This window comes from Acipenser ruthenus, chromosome 7, assembly GCF_902713425.1.
Source record: "Acipenser ruthenus chromosome 7, fAciRut3.2 maternal haplotype, whole genome shotgun sequence".
Classification (NCBI taxonomy): Eukaryota; Metazoa; Chordata; class Actinopteri; order Acipenseriformes; family Acipenseridae; genus Acipenser; species Acipenser ruthenus.
In genome coordinates, this window is record NC_081195.1 from 40,810,799 (window position 1) to 40,832,867 (window position 22,069).

The 22,069-nt window shown below is 36.2% G+C and overlaps 1 protein-coding gene across 3 annotated transcripts in view; it reads right to left on the reverse strand.

The window, feature by feature from the left end:
• The window catches only part of poc1b (POC1 centriolar protein B), a 41,645-nt gene that overhangs the window by 13,788 nt on the left and 5,788 nt on the right, over nucleotides 1-22,069 (reverse strand). For all 3 annotated transcript variants that reach the window (XM_059026949.1, XM_059026950.1, XM_034025430.3), the window contains exon 10: nucleotides 21,186-21,269. In XM_059026949.1, coding sequence (XP_058882932.1) covers nucleotides 21,186-21,269 — 84 coding nt within the window. The remainder of the gene's footprint in view (nucleotides 1-21,185; nucleotides 21,270-22,069) is intronic.

The following is a 22,069-nucleotide window of genomic DNA, read 5'->3' on the forward strand; positions in this document are numbered from 1 at the left end:
GTTCACAGCATTGATCTGCAGTGAGAGTGGGGGGAGTGAATGCCAGAGCTTTCACCGTGTAGTAAAGGGATTACACCTTCCTGCCCATACAGTTACCACCCTCCAGGGTATTGTGGGGCTTGCAATTAAATAAACATAATTAAAAATAATCTATATTTATTTAAGAGAGCCCAGGTGAGCACAAAAAATACATAACACTTTTGCATTAAATGGGTGCTATTCATAAAGTTTTGCCACATGTTCATTAAATATTTCTTAATTGTTAAGACGCAAACAACACTCTAGAACAGTGTTCGTATTTTAACTTATTTTATTCATAAAAAATAGTGAATAGAGCCCAATGAATCTGGGACTTAATCCACCATCTACCTTGGTGCATACATACTTATGTATATATTTCCTTACACCTACTTTAGGTCCCAATACTTGTAGGTACTGTATTTTCCTATGCACTAATTTACATATGGTAGGTATTCTTATTTCCTTTAGTAGCTGCTCGTTTTTCCATTTGATGTGTGGGCACACCTTAAAGGTTTTGCATGTGTATTTATTTGTTTAAATTAAGTAATTACTGACTTTGATGCAGGTACTGTACCTCTTTTATAGACTTATATATACTTATTAACTAGGGGCTTCATTATTTGACAGCTGTACAAGAATGTAGGTACACAGCACATACGTACAGTACTCGCTCATGTTGGTACAGCGGCAATGGGATGAATCAATAGGCAAAAACATAAGGCTAAGGCAGTACTAATATAACATTTTGGCTAGAAGGTGACATGATTGTATGACTGGAGACATGCATGTATTCTCTCACTCTCGCTTAAATATTATATATATATACTGTATATATATATATATATATATATATATATATATATATATATATATATATATATATATATATTAATTACACTCACAGTTGTAGTCAAAAGTTTACATACCCCAATAAAAATGTATAGGCCTAATTTCTAGAAATTTCTCGAAAACAAATAATTATAGGAAAAATCTTTTGTAGCAAAAGTTTTGCTTTTGTGGATGAGGAAAAAAGTTACAAGTAATAGATGTTTACAATTATTTATTTAAGCACTTTTTTTCAAAACTCCAAAAATGCTAATTCAGAAGTATTCATACCGACAAGGAAAATGAAATTAAAAGCTAGTTGAGGCACCTTTAACAATAATAACCTCTTTTAAATGATTAGGACATTTGTCAATGAGCTTTTGGCATGCTTCTTTTGTTATTTTTGACCATTCTTCAACGCAAAATTGCTCTAGTTCATTCAAATTCCGAGGACCTCTCTTGAGCCTTCTTCAACTCATACCAAAGATTCTCAATCGGATTTAGATCGGGACTTTGACTAGGCCACTCCAGAACCTTGATTTTATTCTGCTTTAACCATTCTGAAGTAGATTTTGATGTGTGCTTATTGTTGTGCTGGAACATCCAGTTGCGCTTTAAACCAAGTTTTGTAACAGAGGTTTTCAGATGATTGGCCAATATCTTTTGGTATACAATGGAATCCATTTTACCATGTATTGGAACAAAATTTCCTGTGACATTAGAGGAAAAACAGCCCCATAGAAGGATATTACCACCTACATGCTTGACAGTAGGTATGGTGTTCTTTTCTTTGTATGCCTCACCAGACTTTCTCCAAACATAACGACTATCAGTGTGACCAAATAGCTCAATTTTTGTTTCATCACTCCACAAAACCTTTGACCAGAACTCATATCCATCATTCAAATGCCATTTTGCAAACTTTAAGCGATTGTCCTTGTGATGTTTTCCTAAGAGTGGCTTTTTCCTTGGCCTGCGACCATTGACCTTCACCATGCAATACTCAACCTATGGTTGAAATGGAAACCCCAGTCCCACTTGCAGCCAATTCACTTTGAATATCTTTGGCAGTCAATCTCGGATTGTTATTAACCTTCCTCACAATTCTTCTACTTGTTCTTGGTGAAAGAACCTTCTTTCTTCCAGACCGAGGGAGCGTTGTGACAGTATGTTGAGTCTTGTACTTATAAATAATAGAAACAATAGTTGAAACTGGAATACTCAGATGCTTCGAAATCTTTCTGTATCCTTCTCCAGCTTTATGACAATAAATTATTTTCTGCCTAAGGTCTTCAGATAGCTATTTACTTTTTCCCATATTGACTTATTGGTAATAACAGCAATCATCCTATGAAACCCTTTTATACTGTCTAAGAATGTTCACCTAAAATCCAGCATTTTCTAGACTTTTCTAGAATTAAGTTCTGCATTATCATATTGAAATTTCTAGCACCTTGTATACAATACTATCATAGCATCAAAAGGTATGAATTCTTGAAATGTATTTTTTGTTTATGACTGTAAGTCGCCCTGGGTAAGGGCGTCTGTTAAGAAATAAATAACAATGAATACATTAGCATTTTTGGAGTTTTGCAAAAATAAATGCTAAAATAAATAATTGTAGACATCTATTTCTTGTAACTTTTTTCCCCCATCCATTTGTTTAAAAAAGCTTTTCCGAAAATAAAACACTTTAGTAGGTACATATATTGTTAACATGTAAGAAGTTAAAATTACACAGCAGACATGTTTATTCAGTTTTAAAGTAAAAAAAATAAATATAATTATTTGTTCTAAATCCCAGAAAACTAGCAACACATAGCTACCATTATTTAATATCAATGCGTGGAATACATTAGCGATAATACCTTGTGATATTTCTAGCTGCTAGACACACAACTTAGTTTATAGGAAAATTATGAGCTCTGATGGGCTGAATAGCTTATTCCCGTCATAAAATGTCTTATGATCTTGTAGTTTTGTAGTATTTTTATTTTTATTGTTATTATTTATTTATTTTGGTAACAGAAAAAGCTAGGGAAACTGGGTGGATGTATATCACATTGTGAGGAGTAACGCTGACAAAGTAAACTCATTTTAAAACATTGTTTTCTTTGTAATATATTGTACTGCATCTCCAGTAAATGGTAATTTAGTTTACATTACCAGTTTCTGTATTTCATTCATGCATTTGAGTCACATGCAAGGACACCTCATTTATCCGCTGACTTCATACATATGTGGACCTATGTCCCCCCAAGCGCGCGGAGTTCCCGTGTGTGTGTGTGTGTGTGTGTGTGTATATATATATATTAGTACTGGGCCAAATTCCCATTGAGCTTTTTATTTATTTATTTTTAGTATTACTATGCAGGACAGCCGCTATAATATAGTTACTTTTATTAAAAATGTGCAAAGATTAATCTACCGATTCATCAACTAATGCCCATAAATTAATTGATCAAAAATGTTAATCGATTGACAGCTCTAATATATATTAGTGTTGGGACAAAAATCGGAATATTAGAACGAATATTTCGCTAGAAATTACAAAAATACCTTGCACTTATTTACCGCCTCACCAGAATTTGCTTGACAGTTTAAAAAGATGGCAAATGAAAACGAGCTCTGTGTGATATGCGAGATATATATAAAGTTAACATTTATTTGGTAGCACTTTGCTACCCAAAACTCTTGATTTGCTACTAGTTTTTTCATGCAGTAGCATTTTTCTGATACCTTACGCTGCAGTATATGACCGTCCCTGAGTGAACACGTACAGAATTACCGGCATTAGTTTATTTTATAGACCAAAAGTAAAATTAAATAACTGTTTCCTTGTTTTATCACCATGAATAAAAGGCAAAATACAATCTTGAGGTGCATTCATTTATCTGTTTTCTTTTTATAATAGATTGGTTGATATCCCTTATTCTGTTATTACTTAATTTCTTTCAAATTGTACAGCATTTAAAAATGTAGTGAAAAGGCAGGGTGCGAGCATACATATATAGGAACAAACCAGTTAGTATGAATCTTTTTTTTTTTTTTTTAATTTGGAATTGACAATTGTTTTTTTTCTCATTTTCTCCCCAAATTGGAAAGCCCAATTATTTTTTATTTCAACGTCAGCCGTCCGCTTCTTTTCACTCTGCAGGCCTGCCATGCAGCCACCTCAGAGCTACAGTGTCGGAGGACCACACAGCTCTGAGCAACTTACAGGCAGGCCAGCAGGCACCCAGCCAGTCTACAGGGGTCGCTGGTGCTCGGTGAGCTGAGGACACCTTGGCCGACCTAAGCTCTCCCCACCAGGGTGGCACTTGGCCAGTTGTGTGTCACCCCCTGGGAACTCCCGCCCACAGTCGGCAGTGGAATAGACTGGACTCGAGCCAGCGATCTCCAGGCTATAGGGCACATCCTGCAATCCAGGAGGAGTGCCTTTACTAAATGCGCCACTCGGGAGCCCCGCATGAATCTTTTAAATGTAGCAGTACTATGCTGGAATTAGCTTTCCTTTTCAAAACAGCTCAGTTGTGGTTGTAACCTTATCATTTATAAGGTATTACAAAGCAGGATTCAATGATATTGTGGCATGTTACTTTTTTGTTTTTTAAATCACTGTCTTTATAAGTGTGTATGATTTGTTAGTTATCGAAATCTCAGACAACTTAAGACATGAGGATAATTTCGTACCACTTAATTTGCACTGATGAAACATAACCTTGTTAACCGTACTGATGGCATATCAAATGCTTAGATGACAGATATATTTGCATTCTTGTAGAACTTAAGGATGAAAGTAAATATATTTCGACAAGGAATTGCAGTAGTTCCATTACTTAGTTGAGCACAAGGTGGTTTCAATAAATGCTTTCTGATTTAAATAGGCTTACTATGTGATAGTTTTGGTTAGTCTATTTAAAACAGTAGGTAGGTGTTTATTTTTAATATATATATATATATATATATATATATATATATGTGTGTCTAATAAACCGCTATCGAATAAGACCATTTAGCTCCCTACTTTCCAGGCAGGTATCCTCACTACTGCCTTATAAAGTTAACTTCTGGCTCTTTGTTATGTGGAACGTAATAAACGAGAAGCAAAGCGGTGAGTTTGTTTCACCTTCATTTTACAATGTTTGTTTTATTTGAAGTGTTTAAAGTTATATTTCAGTTTTCATTTGCTTGTTCAGCTACAAAACAGCACAAGTAAACCTTGTGTTATTAGTTTATGAAAGCATGTCTGTGGCCACTGTTTACTGTGAAGAAACAGCAATTGCAAGGAATTTATTTATTTCGGGAATAAACAAACCAACGTTTAACTTTAACTGTTATTTAGCATCCTTTGTTTTGTAGTTAATTCACTGGGATAAAGTAAGTGCTACATAACTTGTTCTTTACACCTGGGATATTTTTATATTTTAAAAAGTGTTGCATATTGTAAGGTCTTGCTGTAAAATAAAGGCACACACAGGGGCCACGGCCATGCCCCCTGCCCCTGCTGCGTCTGCCTGCGTTCAGAGCAATATAATGGTTTTTATTACTTTTTGAAAAATGAACGAATATCCAAACGACTATTTAAATAATGAGCAAATATCCGAACATGAAAATCCTGTGTTCGTCCCAGCACTAATATATACATACAGTGGTTTGCAGAAGTATTCACCCCCTACCAATAATGTCACATTTTGTTGAATTACAAATAATTCATGCACAGTTTTTCAAACTAACTTCATTTATTCAAAGCTGTAGTGGTTAAACTGAACACTGTTATATGATGAGGAGGTTAAATGTCAGCAAAACTTGCAAAGAAAATGTACAAAATGAAATTTACTGGTTGCATAAGTATTCAGCCCCTTAAGTCAATCCTTGGTAGAAGCACCTTTTGCAGCAATTTCTGCTATGAGTCTTTTTGGATAGGTCTCTACTGGCTTTCCACAGTAGGAGGGTGAGATTTTTACCCATTCTTCACAGGAAAATTGCTCCAGTTCTGATAAGTTTGTTGGGGATTGTCGATGGACTGCAATCTTCAAGTCTCACCATTAATTTTCGATTGGATTCAAGTCCGGACTTTGACTGGGCCACTCAAGAACATTAATTCTCTTCTTGTTCAAACACTCCATTGTGGCTTTGGCTTTGTGCTTCAGATCATTGTCCTGGTGAAATGTGAATTTCCTCCCCAGCTTCAGAGTCTTGGCTGACTCAAACAGATTTTCCTCAAAGATTCACCTATACTTTGCACCATCCATTCTCCCCTCTATCCTGACAAGCTTCCCAGTCCCTGCTGCAGAGAAGCATCCCCATAACATGATGCTGCCACTACCGTGCATGACACTTGGGATGGTGTTGACTGGGTGATGTGCAGTGTTGGGCTTGCGCCAGACGCTTGGAATTTAGACCGAAAAGTTAGATTTTTGTCTCGTCTGACCACAAAACCTTTTTACACATGTCTGCAGTATCATCTACATGCTTTTTCTCAAACTCCATACATGCTTTAAGATGAGGCTTTTTGCGTAATGGCTTCTTTCTTGCCACCCGTCCATACAGGCCAGCTTTGTGTAGGGACAGGCTTATTGTTGATGTGTGAACATTGACTCCCATCTCAGACACAGAACTTTTGCAGATCTCTCAAGGTCATTGTTGGCTTCAGACTGACATCCCAAACCAGTTTCCTGCTTGCCTGGCTGCTCAGTTTGGGAGGGCGACCTGATCTGGGTAGAGTCTGGGATGCATCTTCCACTTCTTAATGATGGACTTCACTGTGCCGAGAGGGATAATCGCTGCCTTTGAAATTTTCTTCTACCCTTCCCCTGCTCTGTGCCTCTCTACCACTTTATTCCAGACTTGTTTCGAAAGCTCCTTGGTCTTCATGGTTGCTTTGTTGGATCACTATGTGAGTTGCAGCTTGAAAGTCTTTATATACCGGAGGGAAATTTTGTACAAGTTAAATCTGTAAATCTTATTTATATTCTATATTCATTTTTTAACTTGATCAATGTGGAGTAGTTTGTGTAGATTCTACATGTAAAGTCTAATTTGAAAGCGTCGTGGAGTATGCTCAGGTGCCAACAAAATGTGAAAACTTTGCAGGGGGATGAACACTTCTGCAAACCACTGTGTGTGTGTGTGTGTGTATACTGTATATATATATTATATATATATGACTGACTCAATCTTAATTGATTCAGTCTCCATTCTGAAGCAGTAGGCTTCAGTAGATCAATAGCATACAGGAAAAATGTTCAATGCCTGTAACTCAAGAGCCTCAAACCCAGTATCATCAGCAGAGACGCTGTAACCGGAAAGCTTTCGAAGAGCCCCTGGCTATTAAATATGGTTGGTCTACGAAAGGTGAGAAATTCCCCTCAAGACAGGGCTAATAATAGGTGTCCAGGAGGGATCGCCTTCACACACAGCCGTAAATAACCGAGACCCTGTAGGAGGTGGGAAATAACAGGAAGAAGCCCACAGCAATGATGAGGCATTCCAGGAATGTGATAAAACATCAGCATGAAGCTTGACATGTTGCTCCTCAACTGTGATTGACGAGCAGGAAGAAGTACATCATGAACTCCTTTTTTTCTCCCCAAAATTCCTAAGATAATTGTATTTAGAAAGGCAGAATCTTGTTAATGTAGTAAGCAGTACTATTTTTAGGATAACCACAGAAAAGTAGGAAGGGAATTATTATCATAGCAAATAGGGGGAGATACTATGCTAACCTTTTTTAGGCACACGCGTGTGCAAGTTAATAAGTATAACAGTACCAATTTATGCTGAACATCTGCAGCATTGTGTTCTGTTTTTTTGTGGAGTTTCATATTTTTGCAGCAACAAAATAAACACAATATATATATATATTTTTGCCCATTAACATTATTTTTCAGCTGCTGTTTACTAAAACATTTTTTTTTTCATCAACAGAAATTATTTATTTTGGTCATTCTTTGTAGTATGGTATTCCAGAACATTTTATTTACACAGTTGTTTGGGTCAACTTCTGCATCCCTCAGTGCAGAGCTCTCAGCTTTTTTCTAAGGTGACATATCTAGATTTACACCGATAAATGTTAGGTCCATATTTATCAATCTCAAAAACCACACAATCCTGTAACAACAAAGTAACTATTACAAACCGAGTTCAACACTCGAAGTGTAGACACATGCCTCGCTCTTGAAAACCAATATAATAAAATCTGCTGATTCAAGGGCAGAGACTGGGGCACTTTGCATCATCAATAATAAAATCACCACTGATGTGGTTTAAGTTAATTGCTGCCGTTAACATTGTATTAGTCTGACAGATTGCTAGTATTATTATTATTATTATTATTATAGGTGGGAAAAAATATTTATAACATGCCTGTTTAAATATTTAAACATTAATTACTTAACAGCTAATATATGTTTATATCACAAACGTGGGTATATCTAGTGTGGGATATATTTTTGTTAACTCACTAGAGTGTGATAACATGAGTGGATACCATGTTTACCGGGACTAGTTTTGAATGCATCTTTGTTTACATTCCAATCCAGTGCTGTGCTGCTGAAATTCAGGACGGAGCTGCGTGTCGGTAGTACAAACAATACTGCCATCTATCTTTTATAACAATTTTAAAATGTCTAAAATAATTTCACATTTCTATTGTTTTGATTTAAATTCCCGATTTCCTTGAGAACGAGTTGAGTCAAGAAATGCCAGTTACGTATCTGACTGTGACTGACTTATCTGAGCAGCCCATTCATTTAAAAAAGGATAAAGGTAGGAAACAACAGACAGGATGTAAATTGACAGAGTGAGCTCAAGGTTCGTTCTAAAGACGGTGAAGAGGCCATAAACAAGGTTCGAAATTAATCTGCGTCGAAGCATAGTCTGTTGACAATGAAAGTACTGCACAACGCAAGCGACGCAAACTACGTATCTTCCTTCTGTATAGGCTTTTTTTTTTTATTCCTTCGCTGTCCTGTGTGCAAATAACAGTTACAAAAAAATACTACAAAGCGCTTAACGTTCTTGTTTATTGTTCAAATGACAACAATGTTTTAATCAGCCTATCGGTGCGTCTGTACTGGTTTTCTGTGACCTGTACTGTACAGTAGGAGGTGGGACAAAGTCAGTGCTGCATTGTTTTGATTTAGGTTGCTAAAATCTAGTTTTCAGCATTGAAGGTAAAATACCAGAAATTGACGACAAAGCAAAAAAAGCAAAGTGTATTTCGGCTGATGATCGTGTCAAGATATTTCCCAAAGAAACTGTACATGCAGATCGAGGTAATTGTTTTGCACATCTTGTAATGTGTCTTTGGAGAAAATACGATTGGTCGATGTTTAGCTTCAGAATTAGACATTAAATGAAAGGCTACTACAGAGGTTGCTCAACAGAACGGAAAATAAAACAGCTTTCAGAAAACAAACTGGAAAGTCAGTGCAGACAAAAAAGTATTCCTGTCGGTTGTAGCCATGCACAGCCACCTCGCTTCAAACAACCTGCTGCTTACTTTCTAAACGCAGTTAGAATTTTAGACCCGAATAGGCAAGTTTTCCTTGTTTTGACTTGGTACTAATAAAATAAATTATTGAATAGGACAAATAACATGACAACGAACATGCTGCATATATTGCCTTTATTAAAGTATGCCAGCTGCCCTTGGATAACCGAGTTTTGGGACTGTTTTTAATCAATTTCCACATCTGTATAACTTGGCAAAGCTTTGCATCACACTGCCAACCAATTCAGTCGATACAGTATGTGCAGTCTCAATGTATGGGGAAGTCCACACCAGACAGAGAATGTCGGCAGCAACTGCTGGGGGATGTTGCATGCTTGTCTTTAACAAATGACAGCATGGTGTTTTAGCAAGTACCACTATTTTTAGGCTTTTATAGTGCTCTGAAATATTGTCTACTTAGGTTTATTTAATGTTGAAACAGGTCAGCAAAATCCTAATTTTATTCCATAACCTACCAGCAAAAAATATGTAAATTTACCACCATTTAAGTAGACCCCTAGTTATTATCAAACAAACAAAAAGCGCCTTGTTTTTTGTCCCTCCCCAAATGTAAAACAAAAATATCTTCGACATTAAAATCTCCGACATCACAGAAAATCTGTGTTTTTCCTTGTTCTGTTTTGCGTTCATATATATATGTAAAGGCAGGCCCTGGTCTTGGACTGCAGGCCCTGGGCCACATCAAAACAGATCTGGGCTGCTTTTTTTTTTTTTTTTTTGGAGCGTTCGCATATGAGAAAAGGTGGCCCTGAGGCGGCCCCTGGGTTAAATTGCAAGTGTGAATGGGGTCTAAGTCTTAAAAGTTATACATGAGGTCAGGCAAGTACTTTAAAAAAACAAAACAAAACAAAAAAATAACACATACATACATTAAATGATTCAACTAGCTTCTTATGGCTAAAAACAGATTGTTTTGGGGGGGATTTCTGAGTACAAGATAAAAAGAAAGATAGGTGAAAGTAGAACGACACGCTCCGTAATAATTTAAAAACAAAAACAAAAATGTCCAAAAATATTTTTTAAAAACTGTACCGATACTGCCCTAATACAAATGAAGAAACTATAATACTGTAGTCCTTATTAAGCGCCTTGCTATAGCAAAATAAAGCATTTCGACTCTACAAACACAGAATATTGTATTGATTATATAGATTTGTCTTCCAAAAATGTGGATGACACACAGACATTTGTAGACAGACATTTGTAGGTTAGGTTGAGGTGGGCTAAGACAGCGCTGAGAAACCCTGAAGATCAAGAATCAAGTCGCTTATTCACCAGTCACAAATTTCTGGCAATTCCCAGACAGGGTACAATTAGCTGTCCCGGCATTCGTATGATCCATTCGCTAGCTACTGCATGCAGTATATTCAGTATAGACCAGTGAGACAATGCATTAAAAAACACCCAGTACGCTGGGTGGAACAAAGCATGATTTCACCTTTTACTCCTTGAAGCCTATCTCATTGAGAATTAGTACACAAAACCACTTTCTGGTCATCTCTTCAGTAGAGGGAAGGGTTGAGGCAAGATGTTGACATGTGCAACTGTTTCTGCTATCCTTGTTATCCAGAACCTTTCATGAGCACACTTCCTACTTATAATGTGGCTTTGTACCCTTTTTGCCCTAGAGCCTTAATTTCAATACTAAAGAATTCTGTCTAGACCACTCGAATGGAATCTGCTCTATATTTAAACTCCATTTATTCTTGTTTGTTATCTAATTATAATGAGCTGTTTTTTTTTTTCCTTAATTAATATTCTGTTTCTAGTACATTTGTAACTTGGTATTCAATGACTACCAACAGGTGATCATTGGTAATCGTGTTCACTGTCATTGTACACAATAATAACATAAGCATACAAGGAAATAATAAAAGACCAGGGATTCACCTACAACCAACAGCTTCTGATCCCGATTGGTGTTACTGGTGCAAAAGAAGCTGATTTTTAGAATATTGCTATTGGTTATTGGCACATCATCCACATTGAAAACAAGTTAATTAAAGAATGCAAAACACAATTGTCTACAATCTGGTTTAAAAATGTCTGATATCCTGTTACTTTCTGTACTGGTATATCTCATCTATCACTTCTGCTTTCCTTTCTTTATCAGTCTCCTGGTCAGCATACATTGTTCACCTTAACTTATAGCAAAGGGATCTGTCAATTTAAGATTTATATTAGCTGTTAATGTAATTTACTTGTGTTTGCACATCCATGAGTTATATTTGTTTCTGCTGCTTCCTCTTTCATTATTACTAGTTCAAAGAGATACAGTATTCACGTGATACAATACCGTATATATACATGTTCAGGTTTTGGGCTATTCCCATTAAAGAAGCCACTTCACTACCGAGTTATTTTACTTCAGTTCTCACTAACAAATCTCATCCACTAGAGAAAAGCAAGAAAACATGTATTTATTTTGCATTAAAAGATGATGTGTTCTGCAAAAGACTTGCAATGCATCTTTCTGGCTTTACATAAGACCAGTTACCTTAAAACAGCAGACATACAAATGGGACAAATTTGCAGTGTATTAGTACTCTTTTTGCTTCACAAGAAAATAAATCAAAATAAAAAAAAATCATGCGGAAACCGATTTCTGATTTCACAAAGAAGCATTTTTATCCTAATGCCCTGAGTCAGCTAACCTGTACCAGGCATTAATCCCTCATCTGTACCTTTTCTTTGTAGGCTTGATTAGAACTGGGTTCTCAGCCAAATGAAAGCAGCAATTCATATCGATCAGTGTAGTCCTGTTCAGGTTACAGATTCCCAGAGCCTCTTAAGTTAGCTGTCTAGCAGTAGAAAGATAGGTTTCCAACTCTTATCGCTGCTCCTACCTTCTTAACCCCATACCTCTGTTAGAAACCATGTCTACTAACATGTTTGTTACTGAATAAAACAACCATTCGTTCATAGTTAAAGAAGTGAACTGGCTTTTAACCTGAGTATAATCAGAGGTTATATTTTGTTACAGGCTGCCATAGGTGTGCAATGGTAACAGGCAGAGCTCCAAATCAGGTTTTGAGTCATTGATTAACTTACTCTCCAATTTAAACACTATGGGGGACATGTATCAGCGTTAAGGCCATAGTACAAAGTTTAGGCCAGCCTTAAAATTGCCCTGTATGTATCATGATACTTCTGGCAAGTTAAGGTCGTGTTAGCACCACCAAAATGCGCTCCGCCATGCAATGCGCTTAGCCGCTCATTAGCTCATTTTAAGGCGTGTCAAGCCTTAATTATATGAATGTGCAAATTGTAGGTGGGGCTAATTTGTAAATTAAGTCTGTGATATTAAAATGAGATTTATGAAGTGACAGAACAGCAGTGCTGGCCCTAAAAGGCTCCACAAATAAGACTTAGTTCAAATTGGTCTTATTTGGGCACAAAGAAAAAGTCAGAAAGCAGCTGATAGGAAAGAGCATTATAGCAGCAGTCATAGGGGCCCGGAAAATTCATGGTATTTTTAAAAGAAATTGACAAATGACAATAAAAAAAAAACAACACATTTTTAAAAATGTCACGCAACTGACATTTTTTTTTGTTTAATAAAAAAAAAATTCTATTTACATTATATTCTACTGATGTAAGTTGCCTAAAATGTGTTATCATTGATAGTTACAAAAACCAAGGCTGAAACATTTTAACATTTAGCCTAGCTACTAAGTCAACTCTTTAAAAATGTACATTGTAACTCGATTCGCTATTGAAGCAATCTTTAAAAATGTAACACACTTCTGCTAGAAACAAGACATTTAAAAAGGTCTGTGTTGGCTGCAAAAAAAGTAACAAGCAGACAAAACAGATTTTTTAAAAACAACCTTGAATGACAAATTCAGCAAAATTTTCGAGTTTTAAACCTTTAAAACTTATGTTGACACATCAATTAAAATGATCATGTAATTTATAGCCTATTTTGCTGCCTCTAATCCCAAAATATTAAATACGGGAGAAACTTTAACTACAAACCTGAAATGACAAAACTGAGGCTTTTGTGTTTTTCTTTATACACACTGTACATTAGCCGGTATTTGCTTGACCTCGTTGCTGTAGTAACCAAATGCACAGCATTGAGCCAGACCGTGTACAACTACTGTAGCGCTGCCTCTACTTGATAAAAGTATTAAATTAACAGGGGAGGTGAAGAGTACAGTAATGTAAAATACTGTAAGGAAAATAAAATGCATGTTTTTCATGGTAAGCATTCAAATACACAATATCCGTGAAATTAGTGATATTGTGAATGTTCAGAGGCATTTCTTACGACGGAGAGTTCAGGCTCCTAACCTTTTTGAACAACCCAGGAACAGAGGGAGAGTACTGAGAAGAAAGGAGAGTATTTAGGGTCTGCATTACCCTTTTTGATCTCCCCGAGGATGAAATTATAGTTTGACACTGGCTATTTCATTTTGTACAATTGATACCCAATGTCATGGCCAACTCAGATTTCTTCAACAGGTTTTACACCAAACTTCAGCATATTATTACCAGTTATAGACCTGCTATGCTTACTGGTAATGCCTATTGTGGACATACGTCCAATGAAACAGGCCCCCCACTCCATCTCCCTAAATTACTCCAAAAGTTAAAACACAGGAAGGATACAACTGTCATGTTGTTTGTGATAGATGTGAGACTATAATTATGAGCATTCCCCACATGCCTTCCTATCAGCTGTGAGGAATAGCAGGCGCCTACTGAACACCAGTCTCTATGGAAACAGGAAGCTATTGCTGCTTATGTAGGGTGGGAAGCAGTGGGTCCCCCGGCATAGACAGGAAACAGAAACGGAAAAGGGTTAAAAAAAAAAAAAGTGGCGCTGGCAGCTTCCGACAGAAAAAAGAACCGAAAAACAGACTGGAGACGCACTGAATTTCATCAAAATAGCAGAACCAGTGTAGCCGCATAATGAAAATAAAAACATCACTAGGGGTCAACGACACTTAAAGAATCAGCCACAGCAGAACTCTTGCAGAGAGATGTTGTATTGTTCAACACTACAAGAAAAGTAACGAATACAAAACTGGAATAGGAAATAGTGTACATTAATTATTATTATTATTATTTTTGTCACTACTTAGTCACGGTAAAGTAACTATGGAGTCTGTAAGTTCAGTACTTTGCAGAAGCGGTGACAGATTTGACACAATATCTAAAAGGGATACATTTTACAGTATTTCACAGGGCAAAGTAAAGGGTGCTGTTAGATTTTGCCCGAGGAGTTTAATAAATATGTTGCTGAAATGGTTTATAAGATTTTGGCTATGCAGTGGTGGTGATGGAGTGTTTGAAAATTCATAAGGTATTATGTGTATGCCACTTCCCTTTGCTCCAAAATGCAAAGAACAAAAATAGCCAAATTAACTTTTAGATTACAGCACATATGGCTGAAATGTTGTTTTTATTCTCATAAATCAATTTCAACAGCTAAGGTGGTGTATTACTGTTAATTGCAAGGCTTGCATAAAAAAGAAAACAAAAAGAGAATATTTTGCATTTTTACTCCAACCATAAATATAATTCCTGATGTGTTCTTTAGAGCAGGCTAATTTGGAATATTTTAAAAAGGATTAAAATATAAAAATTGACTTGTTCAATACAGCCAGGGTTATTCAGTTCAACAGAACTATTGCATGAATTAAGGTGAAATACACTGCACTGGCTATACAGGACACACAACTCGTTGATATTATTTCAAGAATGAGAATGAGAATCTACAATGCTCGTTACAGTCTTACGTTTTGTCCGGGGAGTGCCTTGATTTCTCTTTGAGCCATTGTGTATTCCATTGTGCCACATACAGTATATATATATTGTGTGTCTTCTTCCATCTACCTGAAGAAATTCTCAACAAATTCAGCCACTGCACTAGCTATTGCTAGACATAATATCCATGAAATTCATACATTCCCACATTCTAAAACAAAACTTCACATATTATACAGACCCCACACAGAAGTAACAGTACGTAATACATTTTAAAATGACCCCATACTGTGTATCATTTTAAGAAGAGAAATTTAAACGGGGGCAGTTTCTTGGAAACCCTTTTTTTCTCAATACAATCAATTCATATAGACAGCACTGGAGACAGCCTGATAAAAGGGATGGCTTTGTTTGTTTCTAAGGTGCCCTCATTGTCAATTTACTGGCAACTTATTTTTAATTCCTCACAAAGGCTTAATACCCTTGAAATTAAATAAAAATAAAAAAAACGTTTAACAGCACTGGCTTTCCTACAAGGTTACTGTAGGATTTGAGATTCAGTACATAAAAAAGAAAAGCATACATTTACTATTACAATTACAGATAATTATAACAATTGTTTTTCTACAAAAACAGCGCTCATGTCCACACAAGCATCTGCATAATGATTCTGCAAACATTCATGTGTGTATGGAACAATAACCACAGATAAGGAGGCAGATCATGGAACTAGTATGCAGTTCTTTCTGCTCTGAAAAGAGGGGTGACACCAGTACTGTGTATAAGACTGATATGTGCAATTGTACCCGTTCTACTCTCTGCTACCTTACTGCATGTCATTACCTCACTGTAAGGAAATACTGCACTTAAAGCCTCCAAGTGAAAAGCATACCCATGCAGCTGCTATCTTTAGCAATTACTATCTTGTCATGTCACACTAGCCTACGATGGTTCTTAAATCTAGAATCCACATCTCGGGCCATCTGATATTCTGCACTTCATTCTACAGGAAAGCTTTCAGTCAATTTCCTTACACACAGTATTATTATTATTACTATTATTATTATTATTATTTGTTTATTTAGCAGACGCCTTTATCCAAGGCGACTTAGAGACTAGGGTGTGTGAACTATGCATCAGCTGCAGAGTCACTTACAACTACGTCTCACCCGAAAGACGGAGCACAAGGAGGTTAAGTGACTTGCTCAGGGTCACACAATGAGTTAGTGGCTGAGGTGGGATTTGAACCAGGGACCTCCTGATTGTAAGCCCTTTTCTTTAACCACTGCACCACACAGCCTATTATATATAATAGGCTGTCGAGCTCATAGACCAGACTGTGTGAAAGGAAGACATTACGATCCCAGCGACTGATACAGGTTCTGTGCTACAGGAGCCGGTTTCTGTAACAGGAAGTAATACATTAGGGGTGATAAATGACAGTAAAGGAAATGCTAGACTCTAAGCATTCCGTTTGCAGATTCTCTGTTAATTTTTTAAGTAACATAAACACAGGTAATGGAAGCCTCAAAGGAAATTATTTAGGAATTCTACACAGACTGTACAGGTCTAAATATGTATGTCTGAAACTGTGTCTTCTATGAGACTTTCATTTTTGACCACTGTGCATTTATTTTCAGTCATTGAAAATAAAAGGTTTTTACAAATTTTAGGAACATAGACTAGTAAGCCGTAACACCTGTCTCATGTAATTAAAAATAACAACAAATGATATATGCACGTATTTTTTTTCCACTTAAAATCACAACTAATTTCTTTACTAAGTTATTGAAATCTGGCCCTGAAGAAATGCATTAACAAAAGTAAAATTACTACATTTAAATACTTGTTTTTAATGCTTTTCTTCAAGGCCAGATTCCTACTCATCACACATCTACCAAAGCTTGTGCAAAACCCCCAGTAAACTCGCTACCTCCCAAAGTGAGATTTGATGTAACTGCACCAAAGTAGGCTGTCGCTTTCATGAGGCAAGCTAGAGGCAAGCCTGATGCCTGAAGAAGTGAGCATGCCAAATAATCTAAAAATAGGAAAAGCTCTCTCTCATTATGAAGTCACTAAGCCCATCCATGCATGTGCCTTCCTCCTTTGCTAGAGGGGATCAGCTGAATTCAGCTATCAGACTATGCAAACAAACAAAAAAATGCAAGACACCCGACACATTGTGAATCCTCTATTGATGCTAGAAAAACAGTTTAGCAGTGTAATTTACTAGGAACAAAGGGATTTTACTTGAGTTAAAGTGGATCTACTGCCATCTTCTGGATATGATCTTCCTCTCATTTCAATGTGCTTTTGGCAGGGTTTATGCAGTGGAATATTACTGTGTACTTTATAATTTAATACTCTTAAAATGTTTCAGCCATTTTAAATTACTAAATTGCACTAAATAATAACCATATTTTTTATATAAAAATACAAAAAGTATGTAATCCATGACTATAAAACACTCACAGCTGGTTTCAAGGCCCTCGATTAGCACTGATCTTAGACTATCCAATGTTACTTTATATAAGATTAATCAGGATCTGTGAAAAATGCTGATAATGATATAACCTGTAGTACTACGTAATGAAACATATTAAACTTAATTGAGAAACAATGCAACAGGTCTTTAGAAGACATTGAGACGTCTATGTCTTACATAGAAGTGCACAGAGTAGACACAGCCCCCTGGTGACCAGTTCATTTAGGTTTCACTGTACTCTATATAGTTCTCAAACCACCATATTATTTTTTCAACACTGCAGTCAAGCTCTCTGGCAACTGAGCCATTCACGCGTGTGATTTGAATTAGAGGCTGCATTTTCCCGTGTACACCTACTACCTAGTTGAAAACTTTTTTTTTTTTTTTTTTACGAGGTTGTAGTACTTTGCGATTTAACAATTGAATCAACAAGGTTGAATCTCCTTTGAAATAAAACCACAGCCGTTTCCTTTCTGTTGGACGAGGTTAACTCCATAAATCCCCAGCCGGCTGCTAACAGTGAGTTGAGCATTGAGCACACACATGGCTAATTTACAATATTTAAACATCAGTGCGTTAGTTACTGCAGTCTGGACTAAAACAAAAGCCCTCAAAGATTGTCATTGTACGATGTTGCTGCTCTTAAAAATGTGTAGTATTTACTAGGAAAGTTTACTTTCTGGAGTTTAAATGTGCAGTGTTAGTAGTTTACTCAGTTCAGTGTTTTATCTACATTTATGCTTTTAAATAACAGTATTATTGAATTGAGCAGGCAGCTGGGCCGCCCTAGACAGTGAAATCACTCACTTGTTCCGTGCTGGAGTGACAAGCTATCTTTACTTGCAATGTTTGTATGTGTTTTTTCATTATTAATTAATTTGTTGAAGAACTCCTTTGCCATGACTGCATTACCCTACGCCTCCACACCGGTAAATATTAATGAGCGCAATATTATTAATATTTACAAAAATGGAATAGCAGGATTAAAAAAAATCATAATAATCCCTAAATCCTGGGATTGGCAAAAGTGTCTGGAATTGGATTCCCTACTCCAGACCTATTGAGTGTGTTCATATCATACAGCGAGTGCCCATCAACAAACTTGAATTGTCTTGCAGCTGATTAAAACGAACAAACTACTACACTAAACACTTCAATATGTAAGCGTTTTTGACTGCTTGATTAAATATACCCTTTCTACTTTCACAAATTAGCTTTTGGAAATATTCACTGCGCTTATTCTGGCTGGATTCGATACCGCAGAAGACACACATAGCATTTTACATTGTCCCAGCTGAACTGTTGAACGATAATTTGAGTTCAATTAATAAATAAATAAATACTATATTTAAAAAAAAAAAAAAAAAAAAACTGTTCTCTCTACACTTCTGCATTTGTTGGAAGAAATGCATGTCTTTTGTTGAGAATTGCTTTTTGATTTTGTTTTCAATTGGAACCTTAGTTTTGTTTTTCAGATGGATAAACTGTTTTTGGACTCTTAATTTGGTCTCTTTTCGGCCTTTGGTCTCTGGATTTTGAAATTATTTTACATAGCATTTTTTTTAGTTGGTGCATTTGCACCATGGTTAACTAAATGTATTTTATTTCGTTCGTTTTTAACAGCAGTTTTCCAATTACAGTACTTAATCTAGTAATTAGAAAAGACCATATGTTTTTCTGTTTTCATAGGTACTGTAAAACAAGTATTTTACGTGCAAGACATTTTCATGAATTTTGCGTTTATTAAAAATCCGCAAAATTAATGTGCCATGAAATATATTCATAAAATATATGTACCGTACATGGGTAATTGCAACAGCAGTTCTACAGTACATTATTTCTGGTCACGTGCATGCTCTCAGTTGACATCGTGCTGGTCCCAAAGATTACTGGGTAGAACAGAACCGATTTTGTCACTAGATCTAGCGACTTTTGGGTTTCCCTTGCGACAAAAACATTGTCAAAGCTACTAGCGACAAATCTAGTGACTTTCACTGCCGACAACTGCGATTTTCAGAGAAAGAAGTTCAATACAGCTCTCAATACACCCCGCTTCTCCCATCCTGAAGTAGTACAGTGGTGGCGTTCCTGTAGGGCAGATTTCCATAGTTCTGCACAGATCTGCAGTTCTAGACAGAATCGCGGAGATGCGAGTTCTTTAGTGCAGGTTGAGTGGAGATGCGCGTTCACTCAACTCCACCTGCAGAAATCTGTGCAGTTCCTGCACAGACCAGCGCAGCTTTGAAAAGTTGTTGCGGAGACTGGTTGCGGCTGTGAACCAAAGAGATCACGAGTGACCTGCTAATCGTAATATTAATAACTACAGCTGCCCCCTTGTTAACCGAAGCGAACAACATCAATTACTTAAACAAACATAATGTATTAAGTCCATGATAAGTGATGCATAATGTTACAATAAAGTTAATGTTAATCAATTACATTAAACCGTCTGAACTATCTACTTATACAAAGTCAAATATAAAACATTTAAAAATGATCAACCATCATTAATACATTGAATATTGTTTATATTGATGCTCACTCTTAATGGTTAAGCGATTCCGAGAGGAGTGGTAAATTGTCTAGTGACATTTTTGATGACTTTAGAATGTCTAAATAGCGACATCTGGCAACTTTTTGAGGTTTCTCTGGCGACTTCCTGCTTTGTGGAGCTGGCAACACTGGCTGTTAATTGTCTTTGAATACAGTACTGTATTACTTGGATCTGTTAAATTACTGGTAATCATGCTTCTCCGCTGGGTAAAGTTTAAAAACAACCCAGGAGTTCCTGACCCAAATGCAGAAGAAAAGGCATTTGAAGCAAGAGCAGTAGCATCTGCCAATGAAGAAGTTATTGAGGCCACCGAACGACAAGTTTTTTTTTTTTTTTTGTTTTTTTTTTTGTAAACACTAAGATTGTGATTTTGAGTCATGTAATGTAGCAGGCCAAAAGCACAAACATTTGTTGCCACAGAAATGTACCTTGAGTGCCATTGGCGAAAATAAGTTCCGGAAAAAAAATCCTGTTTAACAGTATACTATGAACCTCAGATGGGGATACGCGGTAGACTAGATTATTTGGAAAGGGGTACGTGGCCTAAAAAGTTTGAAAACCACTGTTTTAAAAGTGAAATGCTGACATCTGCTGGAACATTCATGCAACACCATTAATTTAATCATTTACAACAGCAGAAGGAAAATAAAACAATTACACATGCTACATCATTTATAAAATTTGATTTTTCTTTCAATAAACAATGTAAATTACTTGAATAAACAAAATGAACCCACTTCTGAAAAGAAAACCTTAATCCTGCAATTTGATATCATAATGTGATATCACATTACAAACTTAAGAATGTTGATAGGCAGTTTCAGTCTTTTCAAAATGATGGTCTATTTATAGGCATTACACTTGCCTATACATCATTCTCAATAGTTTTCACCATCAGCTACCTACTGTAGCATGGGAAGGGTGGCAACTGAGCCACTGACTCACTGTGACCATTCTGTACCAGCTGGGTAGAAGTGTGTCATCATGTAAATGTTGTATCTTATGTAGCTAACTTATGGGCATTTCAGGACCAGACCATATATTTAATCTCAACTTCTAACACTTACTGTTTTTGAAAATAATGACTGTCCAACATCTACCACAGGTGGATCTAACGTCTGTGTATCTGCCACGTTGAAGGAAGGGTTGATCTATGTAATAAAATACAGGAAAAATAAAACAAACAATGGCATTTATTCTACATAACAGATCAGAGGATTGTTATACTTGCTTGGTTCTTAGAGGTAGGCATAGGCACATGAAAGCACCCAAAGCATCCCGGATTTTAATTACTACCCAGTTATCAAGTTTCAATAGGTAATTGTGTCTGAATTGTCAAATTTCGATAAAAAATAGGTTCAGAAAGCAGCAACGCTTCTAAGAGATCTCAATGGTTGTGGCTTTAAATGCTATCAATCTAATTTATTTTACACCTGTGCCAACCTTTCAACAACAAGTTTGATAAACATATTCAAGACACCCAGAGCACATCACTTAGTGTTATTTCACTGGTATTTTCAAAAGTATATAGGATATAAAATGTGTTTTAATCTGTAAGATTAAAAAAAAAGTATATCAACGTTATCAGAGATTTTAATAAACATTATTTCAAACAATAAAATAAAACAGTTTGGCCCGAACAAACTTTTTAAACTTAATTATTAGCAATGTGCGTATTGAGATTACCTGTGCTCCAATTCCAGCTAATTAAAATGATGACTTGTATTTTATTTGTATGTTGGTTGGAATAGCATGAAATGTGATATTTTTTGCATGTTTAATAATATAAAATGTTATTGTAATTTCTGAATGTGTTGCTTTGTGCCTGTGGGTCTTATTATTTATTTTATTTATTTCTTAGTAGACGCCCTTATCCAGGGCGTCTTACAATTGTTACAAGATATCACATTATTTTTACATACAATTACATTATCTTTTACATACAATTACC